At 46.1% G+C, this 11,463-nt stretch overlaps 1 protein-coding gene across 1 annotated transcript; it reads left to right on the top strand.

The window, feature by feature from the left end:
• The first annotated feature begins 984 nt into the window (after positions 1-984).
• On the top strand, positions 985-1,455 carry LOC137836869 (uncharacterized). Its single transcript, XM_068645644.1, has one exon. It carries the CDS (start codon positions 985-987, stop codon positions 1,453-1,455), a length of 471 nt encoding a protein of 156 aa, XP_068501745.1.
• The last annotated feature ends 10,008 nt before the right edge of the window (positions 1,456-11,463 follow it).

Below are 11,463 nucleotides of genomic sequence, written 5' to 3'. Positions count from 1 at the left end.
CTTCACCGGAGTAGAGGACCCAGAGGCCCATCTCACAGCGTTCCACACCCAAATGATGCTCACAGGAGGATCTGGTGTTGTGTACTACAAGATGCTCATGAGCACGTTGTCAGACGCAGCGTTGGAATGGTTTGTTAGCCTTCCCGACGGGCACATCACCAACTTTAACCAGTTTGTGACACTATTTAGGGAGCAGTACCTTGTTAACAATGCCCCCACCCGACTTTCTTATGATGTTTTCGATGTTAAACAATATCAGGAGGAGTCCATGAAGGACTACCTGAACAGGTTTGGGGTCCAAGTAGTGAGATTGAAACCCACTGATGAGTCCATGACGGTGCATGCCTTTGTTAAGGGAATGCTACCTGTACCTTTCAGTGAATCACTGCTAAGGTTCTACCCGAAGACATTCACGAAGATTAGACGTTGAGCGTTAGCACACATCGCCACAAATGATCGAGTGACGCAGAAGCAAGGTCTCGTTGGTCCTGTCCGACCTCGAGCGGCTGCACGGCCTCAGCCTATGAGGGTGCACGAGGTGACCACAGAGAAGAAGGGGGCAGGAAAACCCTATGAACGGGCCCAAGTCGGGACTCGCGCACGAAGGGACCCACCCCCAAAGCATAATTTTTGAGTGGAGCTCAAGGAGTTGATCATTATTCCAAACATAGCGGCAAGACTGAAGGTACCGGCAAAGACCGATAGGAAGATGGGGCCCAACAAGAACGCTTGGGTGAGTTCCACCAGGCAAATGGACACTACATACGTAATTGCTTGGCCTTGGCACACCAACTAAATGAGCTGGTGAAGAGCGGTTTCTTAAAGGATTATCTTCAAGAGCCGCAGGATGACTAGGCGTTGGTAGCTGCAGGGGCGAATCAGGGGCACAAGGTGCCTATTCACGGGGAGGTAAACACTATCTCGGGAGGGTTCTTAGAGGGAGGGTGCACTGCCTCCCAGCGAAAGTAGCACACACGAGGAGTAATGGCGGTGGAGGTACAACAGGTGGACCAGATCCCCAACGTCGACCTCGCCTTCACGAAAGTCGATCTCTGGGAGGTCGTGCCTCATGATAATGACCCGGTGGTAATTTCACTGATCACAACAGGGAGGAGGGTGTACCGTGTCCTCGTAGACCAAGCAAGTTCAGCTGACATGATGTTCTTGACGACCTTCAACCAGTTACAGCTGTCCACGGACCAATTAAGGCCCTACACCAGATGTTTGTATGGTTTTGCAGGGGATGAGGTGGAGGTTCGTGGGCACATCGAGTTGAGGACAACATTCATGGATGGCGTGTCTTCGTGCACTACCAACATCAGGTACCTCGTTTTTAATGCTCCCTCGGCCTATAATATACTGTTAGGAGGACCAGCTTTAAACAGGTTGGGAGCAGTTCCCTCAACAAGGCACATGAAGATGAAGTTGCTTCCCTTGGTGATAGAGATCAAGTAAGATAGGATTTTACTAATGGAGGAAGAGGTCATCCACCCAAACATTTAAAGTTCTTCCTTCTAGTCTTCTCAAAAATTAAAGAAGAATTAAAATAAAGAGAGGACCAAGCCTAAAGCCAAAAGAAGACTACAAGCATTCAAGAATGGGCTCCAATTAATATCTCTCTTTATAGTTTCTTTTGTATAAATTTGTAAATAATATAGAGTAGTGTTTAGGAATGTGCTAAAGAGGGAAACCTAAAGATACCTCTTGTGTAAAGCATGTATAGGCGTTAGCTTTAGGAAGAATCTAGAAGGTGCCCCTTCACTCTTCATTTTAGGCGCTAGAAATGGAAAAGTTATAGGCAACCTTGGAAAGCTTCTCTTGTAAGCTTCTTTGTAATTCATGACCAGTCCTTTCTTGATAGAGATCAAGTAAGAGAGGATTTTACTAATGGAGGAAGAGGCCATCCACCCAAACATTTAAAGTTCTTCATTCTAGTCTTCTAAAAAATTATAGAAGAATTAAAATAAAGAGAGGACCAAGCCTAAAGCCAAAAGAAGACTACAAGCATTCAAGAATGGGCTCCAATTAATATCTCTCTTTAAAGTTTCTATTCCGTCTAGTTGACCTGGGACGTCTTCGTGCGCAACCTCAACCGTCAGCTAGGGACTTCTTCCCACTGGTTACCTGTGGATTCCTGCAAAGAAGGACAAAAGGGCGCCCTAGCGGCCGTTTGCACTCCGACGCTCAAGTCAACCAGCAAGACACACCAAAAACTATGCACCTCCGTATCGGAGCACCGCGTATGGCACTCTGAAGGTGGTAAAAAGGAAACTGTGTCTAGTGTATATTTTCTCCCCCTGGCAAAGCTCTTTCCCCAGTCCCTTGTACGTAACCTCAAGGCTCGAGCAAGCAACTAAAGAGTTTCTGGAAAATTTGCCAAAAGTTCGAACCCCGTTCCCAACATTCGAGGCGCTATTTAAACTACCCTAGCATTTAAAGCGCATTTAATTATAAAACGTAGCGCATTTAAGACGTCAAAAATGCTTGGGAGCATTTATAGTACCTTAAACGCTCGAAACGGAAACTGTATTAAATAACTTTAATTACCTGGTACCTGGAAAAATGGCGTTTCTATTCTGACCTGGCTGCTGTACACGTGGAGGGCCTCACAGCGCCATGACCCCATCTGGGGGCGTTTCTTCGTATGAGTCCTCTTGCTTGGGAGTGCAACTGCGCAAGGGGTGACTCTTTGGGTGCCAACTCATGCCCCCAAACATCTAGTCACTCACTTTGAGAGCGTATCTGCCTTCCTCTCGTACCCTGCACCTGGCTACTCTGGGCGTGACTCTCCTCTTGAGTCGTATCTGTCCCAAAGGCGTCTCTGGGGCGGCAGGGGTACCTCACGAGTCAGGCTGCCCTACACTGGCGCTATGACTATGGCCTTGAAGCCACCTTTCTCTTCTCTTTATTAATTCCCCGGTTTATCGGGATTTGAGGCCCTCCCACGGCGTCGCTCCCTCCATGGTCTTTCCTACCCATGGGTATCGGGGAGCCACACGGTGATCGCCTCGCCTTTGTGACATTTGACCTTGGCGACGCCCTATTTGGGCGACGCCATAACTGGGCGATGCCTTCACCTAGGCGACGCATTACCTTGGCGACGCTTCCTCTTGGCGTCACTGGCACTTGGCGTCTCTTCACCTAGGCGACGCCTTACGTTGACTTTGACCCCCGACGTTGACTTTGACCTTGACTTTGTCAACACCCGGATACGGGACGGTACACAAGCCCCCAGTCTTAAGCTGAAGACTTGTCTTCAGCGCAAAGACTAAGGTCTCGCCCACGCCGTCCACGTGTCATCTTGGTGACGTGTCATTCCTTGCTGACATTATTGACGTGACACTCTCTGAACCATTGGGGTGCCCTTAATGGCTGATTGGACATCCTCTGACGCGGGGAAGGTCACACCTTTTGGGGCCACGCTTAATCGCGTGCCACGTGGCTCATCACACGGCCAGCCTCTAGAGTCCCTTGCGCTCCCCTTGAGCGCTTAATCCTTTGACACGCGGCACGATCACAGGGCCCCCAATTAGTGCCTCTTGGGTTGCAAATGTAACGTTCAAGTTACCCAAAACCCCGCGCTCACACCACTGTTTCATCCATTCTCTCTGCATTTCTGCACTATTCATCGCCTTCGAGCCCTTTCTCTGCAACTTCTGCTCTTTCCCTTCGCGCTTTCCTTCCTCCCACACTTCGTCACCAAAGGTATGATTTTTCCATCTCCACGACTCTTCTTCTTCGTCGCATTGCATCACTGTGTATTGAACTGCCTGGGACTGTTTACGTTTCTGCATTACTGTGTTCTTCCGCTCCTCCGTTCTTCTCCGTTCTCTTCTCCTCCTTTTTGGGTTTCCTCGCGTGGGTGGCATTTTTCTAGGGTTTTATTCCCTTTTCTGCCTTGGCATCGCTTGTTAATGACGCGCCCGAAATCAAAGTCTGGTTCTCCCCGCAAGACCCCCAAGACCAACTATAAAGCCTTCTATTCATGGCCCACGACGAGCTTTTGAGCGAATGCACCACTCTGACAACCATTCAGGACCTGGAGAATCATCGCGGTGATCCTCACTTGTACAATTTTAATGCTTTCTGCCGCACCCATGACGCGCACATCTCTGTTCGTCCCGGCAGACCTGGGGAACCTGTTTGCGTAGATGACAGACCCAGGAAGGGGGATCCTTTCTTCTTCATGTACCAAACGGTATTTAAACGCGTTGGGGTGCGCCTCCCATTCACGCCCTTCGAGAGGGAACTTCTCATAGAGATCAACACAGCCCCCGCCCAGCTCCACCCCAACAGCTGGGCTTTCGTAAGAGGTTTTCAAATTCTTTGCGGATATCTAGGCATCCTTCCCTCTGTGGATGTCTTCTTACATTTCTTCAAGGTGAAGAAACAGGGGAAAAGCTTTTGGGTAAGCTTCTCCGGGATCGCAGGTAGGATCCTTCTCTCTCTCTTCCAGAACTCATACAAAAGCTGGAAGGGAAAATTCTTCAGGGTGTGCTGCGCCAAGCACGACCCCACAGCCTTAGACGACTTTCCCCTGTATTGGACGGAGCACCCCAAGCTGCTCAGGGCCAAGGCCCTGGATGAGCTATCCCCTGCTGATAGAGAGGTATGCAAGGCCTTGGTTGGCCTGGGGATTGTCTTCGACACGCTGAAACTCATCGCGAGCGAATACAACGCCCACTCCCTGACCACCTATTTTGGTAGGGAGACTCCTCTCGTATTGTTTTCTGTTATCTGTATTTTACTGCATCATGCTCGCTCCATTGGCTTCTTCCACCTGCTTTCCTTTGTGCTAAGTGCCTTATGCCTCATTCATCTGTGCGCCTTGTGGGTTTTCCTAACTGCTTTGACCTTAATTTCTGCTATTGGGTTTGTCTGAATGTAGGGTCAGTGATGGACGCTTCCAAAAGGATGGTTTTGGCGAAAGCGATGAAGGCTGCTCGTGCCGCCAAGGCTGGCGCCTCTTCCGCCCCTGCCGCTGACCCAAATCCTTCATTAACCTTGCCTCTACCGCCACCAACCACTACCGAAGCCCCACTAGGCTCATCTTCACCATTCGCACATAGCCCCGAGGCGCTTCAAACACCCGGCTCTCCTCCGCCCATCGCCGTCGTCCCTCTGGTTGTGGCTTCATCTCCGGCTCCAACCCCCCTTGACAAAGGAAAACGGGTCTTGGAGATTATATCCGATGATGAGGACTCTGACGGCGTGGCACCCTTCAAGAGGAGGAAGGCTGCGAGAGTTCCCATCCTACCAGCGGCATCGCCCCTGGGAGGGAATTCCTTTAGGGATAACCCTCCAAGTGCCACTTCTCTTCCTCCCACAATGGTCCAAGAGGAAACAGGCGAAGGGGCCGAATCCGCTCCACCCCCACCACCGGCAGAGGTCCCCGTTGCTCCCGCCTCCGTCGCCGCCGCCCCAGATCTTATCGCCATCCCTCCTCCAATTATGCATCTGATGAGGGGCTTCAGCGAAGGATCACTGCCAGAAGGTTCCGACAGGAAGGAGGGGATGCCCTTCTACTTGGGAGCCTTCTTGGTCGTGGCCCTTGAATGGCGTGCCCAAGCTAGAAATGCTGTTTTGCAGACTCAAACCCTCCAGGCCTTGGAAACAAAGGTAGTTGCCCTGGAGAAGGAAAAGAAAACACTGGGATGCCAAAACGAGGCCTACCGAGCCACCCTGAAGCTGGCGCAAAAGGCCAAGGAGGAGGCTGAAAAGCAACTGGCAGAGGCGACGGAGCTTCAGGTTGACTTCTACACTCGGGAAGTCGCTCTTCAAGTCCAAATAACAGGCCTCCAGGGTATAGTCGAAGCTTACGAAGAAGTTCAAAAGGACTTGAAGGACCGATGCTGTGAGCAGGCTAACGAGCTGGAGCGGATGGAGGGGGAGATGGCTACTCAGGCCAAGGCTTTGGGCCTTCTCCAGGTTGACCACGACAAACTGCAGATCGAGATCAGCCGGCTCCGTGCGGAGAAGGAGGCTTTGGAGAAGCAGGTAGCTTCTGGGGACGCCACCATTGAGGAGTTAGAGAAGGACAAGAAGACCCTTATCGATGACATGGCGGGCACCTTCGAGGAGGGGTTCAAAGAGGCTCTGGCCCAGGCTGTCTGCGAGAACCCGGGAATTGACGTTTCCAACTGAGATTCCACTCATCACATCGTTGACGGAAAAGTCGTGCCCTTGGAGCTGGATGACTGAACCGCCGCCCTCGACTACTGATGGAAGAGGCCCAAGCACAAGCCCACATGCAAGCCCACCAAAGGGTAGATTTGGGCCAACCATAGAGTTATGGCCAAGAGGATCGAAGAAGACGTTATTTTACATGTTCAAATGCCATAAACTCTAGTGTAGAGTAGACTTTAATTTCTTGTCAAAATTAGCATAGGAACTTTATTTGTAATTTTCTTAGAATTAATTTTGGCACCTAAAACACCAACCTAGGTAAACTTAGAGTTTCTAAAAAAACCTCTAAATTTACCAAGGCCAGTCTAGAAAGCCCATGGAGGGGGTGAGCATAAAAACTAGACACACCCCTCCCCATGTGCTCATTTGTGCACCCATGTGCCATGTGCACCCATGTGCTTCACATTTACATTTCATTTGGCTAGCATTAGGGTTGCATTATGGTCCTCCTTAGCCTATAAAAGGAGGAGCCTACACCTTGTATTTTCAAGTTTATTGTGAGTAAAGTTATGCTGCCATTTTGTGCCAAGCTTTGCTTCTCCCTAGAATTCTAGGCTCTAAACTTCATCTCCTTCACCTCTCCTTGGGTTGGTCGAACCTCCCTAGCTTCATACACATCATGCACCTACAAGATCAACACCACTCTTAGGAGGATCTTGCTCACACACCTTCATTGCTTCCGCACCACTTTTTCTTACATGATTCAAGAAGACCTTCATGAAATGCCATCATTTGGTATCATGAGCTATGGTTCTTCAAGATGAGTTGCTTTTGGTCTTTCATTTTTAGTTCTTCTTTACTTTCATGTTGTTCATCTTATTTTCCATAATTGTCTTGCTGTTTTTAAAATTTTAATTTGTTTGGTGTGCTTTGTGGAAGATCCAACCGAAGCACTCTTGTTCAATTGATCTTGAACAAGTTCTTGTGCAATTTGTGATAGGATTCCATACACCTTTGAGTTGCTATTTTCTTTTAGGCTTTTGAGTCTTTATTGCTTTCATTATTTGGTTCATATTATGCTTTGAGTCTTTAATTTTCTGAATCTATACATGTTTTGTCAAGTCATGTTCATCCATATTGTCAACAATTCATAGTAGTCCTTTTATTTGGCTTGATTGTTTCTTGATTTTGGGTCTCTTTAATTGCTTGAATCTGCTGTTCTTTGCTCTTTTGGTGCCTTTTTAATTAGAGTTTGAGTTCATATTGTGTTTAGATCCTACACAATTCTATTTCACAAATTTCCATTGTGTCTAAACTTTGGTATCTTGCTGTTTTTGTTTCCAGTTTTCAGAATCCCCTGTTTCAGATTTTCTGTGCTGACTGTTTTGATCCAGAAAAATATTTACACTCATAGGAAAATTTTGATTCTCTGGAATTTGCAAGTTTGAAGTGTTATAGAAAGGACAAAAAAAGAATTAGTCCAAAAGAAGCAACAGAAAAAAAATGATAAATCTTTTAAAATCAGTGTGCAAATCTGAGGCGCTACAGCTGGCGTAACTGAACACCAAAATTGAAAAATTTATTAAAAAACATTGGTGCATGCGTTTTGAGTGATTCCAAAGCCATATTTTAGCTAAGATCTTGAATATCTTGCATATAAAATTTCAGAATCATATCTTAAAAACACAGCTCAGCATAAATTGGGGAAAAACACGTTTCTGCCCACAACATTTTTCCAGTGGTGCTGTTTTTTTATTTGGTCATCTAATTCTAGTGCCATTCTTAGGATTCTTTTGTGTGCCTACCTTTATTTTGGTACCTTTTATTTGCTTGCTTAATTTTTCTTGGACCTCTTTCTAGTTTTCATAATCTAACTCCTTTTGGTGGTACTGTTTTATTCAATTAAATTGTTTCTTGCTTTTGTTCTTTGACCTCTAATTTGGTGCTGGAATTTATTTCTCCTTTGGTGCCTAATTGAATGGAAACTTGACTTGGGTAAGGTCTAGTCTTTTGATAGGTGCTGGAATTGGAGAATTAAAACCTTCATTCTAAGGGGAAACAAAGCCAAGGCCGAAACAAGCTTTCTTGAAAAACACTACAAACACTTGGAGGGCCAACAAGCAAAGACAACAAGGAAGTGCATTTAGCAAAAAGAGGATCAACAAAGGGAGTTTTTCTTAATTTCCTTACAACTTAATTTGTGTTAATTACCTCTTAATTACGTATTAGACGGTGAGTGTGTCTTCAAGGGCTCAAAGTGTCCAAGAAGCCTCACCTAGGGCCGACTAGTATAGAATTCTTAATTAGCAATTGTTAATTGTTTGTAATTGTTTTTCTATTGCTTAGTTAGTGACGCTTTGCATGGTTATTTTGTTAAGTTTGTGTTAAACCGACTAGCTTTGTTGATTAGTAGCTTGCATTGTTTTCTTTCATTGAAAATTTGATTTCTCAACTTAATTGTGTTCTAAGTGGTTTACTAAGAGAAAGTTTTGTGTGAAGACATTGAGGGATAGTTTTTGGCTAAGGCAAAGGCTTGGTATTTAAGTAGTCCTTTGTGACTCACCTCCCTTACCTGGAAAACTACCTTCTTTGACTTTCCTAAGTTTTCTCAAGGTAAAATACTTGTATACACAAAGCTTTAGCCATGTCTTCTTCTTCTCATTCTACAAAGTCTATTGGAAGTGAATTAAAATCTTTAAAAACTCTTTTGAAAGAAGTTTCACAAACTGTGCAATCAATTGCTTATAGACAATTGGAGAGTGAGACTGAACTTAATGTTTTGACTAAAGCAAAGAATGAGAAGTCTCAATTTTCAAAAAAATTACATTCTCATGCATCTAGCTCTAAACATCATGATTATCTTGGGGAAGAAAGTCTTAGGAAAAATGAATATCATCAACAATTCCCTAGGAGAGCTAGGAAAGAGAGACAAGAAAACCTAACCAAGCATATCTCTCACACTCAAGCTAGAGAAATTCCATGTTTAGAATACCTTGGCAATGATCAATTAGCATCTCAATGTTTCAATGAAAGATCTATGATCTTAAGGGACAAAGATGAGAATAGTAGCCAAGAAAAAGAAGCTAGTGAGAGTGAAGAAAATGTAAAAATAGAAAAGCAAGAGAAAACCCTTGGGAAACAAAAGGCGTGGGAGAAGAGTGTTCCTTCCCACAAGGTCATTCAACAAGAAGGAAAAGTTGAAAATACATTTGAAAATATACCTCTTGTTGAACAACCTAGCCTTACCTTTTGTAAAGGAACACTTGCAAGCCTAGAAAAAAAAGAAGAATCCTTAAAAAAGGCTTGCATAGATAAAAATATAATAGATTATTTTACATACATGCCAAGATATCACCAAGTGAAGGTCAAGTCATCTATAGGCATCTACAAGACAATTTTTATGTGAAGTAGTGCCTAAAGAAACTTGTCATGTCTTATTGAGACAACCTTTGCAAAGAATTGAAATTTCCATGAACAAAGGTTGTATACCTTCACACATAAAAGAGAAATTCTTCATGAAGGAGAACTCATGGGTCAAATTAGAGTTGATAAAACTCTAGAGCTTTTAAAAGGAAAATTATTGTCACCCATGAGAAAAGATGTTCAAAGACATTACCCTAGATACATTCCGTGTTTTAAAAATACATCTAAGGCGATGTCTCATGAACTCTATACTCCTTCACCTTTTGCAAATGATCCTTGATCCTGCCTGTTGACCTGAACCTTGGAACTTGTCTCGTCAATGGATCGACGTGTGCACCGCTTCTACCTCCGTCCTTCGTCGCGATCCACTTCAAGAACCTGCAAAAGAACAGAGCGGCGCCGCTGCGGCCGATCGCACTCCAACGCCCAAGTCAGTGACTGAACCACCAAATACTAAGAGCAATAACACTCAAGAACTCTCAAGGAACCGTGCAATGTTCTCTCTCCCAGTATGCTCAAGAACTCACAAGCGTAAAGAGTATAATCTGAACGTGCGTACCTCAAAAGTTCGTTGGGGAACCCTTAAATACCTGGTTACTTTCTCTCTCCTGGCAGTTACAGACTTGGACACGTGGCTCGCATCCAGTCGTACACGTGCCATCATCTGGAGCCTCCTTGACTTGGGCGCTGCTTCTGACTTTCTTTTTGGCTAAGTTACTTATGCATGGTACTGCCCAGTGCATAGCTAACTTGGGAGTGTGATCTCTACTGGAACTGGCGAGTTAGGGTGCCTTCGTACACCTTCCCTGTGGTCTCGCCGGCCGCCTTCATAATCTGCACCACCTTCATCTCTGGCGATGTGCTTGCTCTGGCGATCTCCAATCATTTGGTCGCCTGAGTTTACATCTGGCGACTTCATCTTTAACCCGGTGATCGCCGGTTCTGGTATGCTGGAGATCGGAACACGCCAACTTAATAACTGGCGACTTCACGAGCCCCCCGACTTCCTTCCCCTCTGCCAACCTGGCGCCTTGTCAACACGCCTCTACTGTAGCTGGATGCCACGTCATCACTTCCGACTACCAGGGCGGTACACAAGCCCCCTAGTCTTAAGCGAAGACTTGTCCAGCGAAAAGACTTAAAGAGTCACGTCATCTACGTGGCACTGGCGCAGAATTCCAAGCGGTTGCACTTTCTGCTCCTCTGACGCTCCACCAAACATTCCCCATCGTTCGACACGTGGCTTCATCAACGGTTGCCTTCAGATAACGTTTGCGCTTCCCAAACCCATTTCGAAAAACCCTTAAACCCCTTTTCGCTCCACTGTTCCATCACTTTCTTCGTATTCTCAAACGCTCCACCTTTCTTCTGCAAAAAAGCTCTCAACGTTCTTCAACTTCGCGAATCAACAACTTCCTTCATCGCTCCTCCGATCATAAAAAGGTACTTCCTTTCCTCCTTCTGCTGATTTTTCCTGCATCTTAACCGATTCGCATCATCCTTTAACTGTCTGGTGCATACGTTGTGGGTTGTTTTCTCCATTTCTCCTTTCTCGCAACTTAGGGCTCTGTCAACGCCACAACGAACCTACGTTCGTTCGTTTTTCACCCTTCTTCCATGATCGAGTCAGCCTCTGTGAACCCTGATCATTTTTCCTTTTCTTCTTCCTTTGCAGCTTCAACAATGACTCGCTCAAAGATCACCCCAAATCCTCCTCCTTCATCACGAAACCCCTCTTCACAAGCACACGACCCACCGCGAGTACGTGGCGCTTCGTCTTCTCAGGCTGAGAGGCCTGCACCTTCCCGCCCCAACCTGGCCCAGGCTACTCCGCCTGTCACCGGAGGAGCCTCTGTCCCCCCACCAGACTTCAAAAAACTATACCCCTGGGCCAACTCGACCCTGTTGGGGGAA

This window comes from Phaseolus vulgaris, chromosome 11 (genome assembly GCF_000499845.2).
Source record: "Phaseolus vulgaris cultivar G19833 chromosome 11, P. vulgaris v2.0, whole genome shotgun sequence".
Lineage (NCBI taxonomy): Eukaryota > Viridiplantae > Streptophyta > Magnoliopsida > Fabales > Fabaceae > Phaseolus > Phaseolus vulgaris.
The sequence above is the reverse complement of the archived record's forward strand: the minus strand, read 5'-3'. Positions and strand labels throughout refer to the sequence as shown.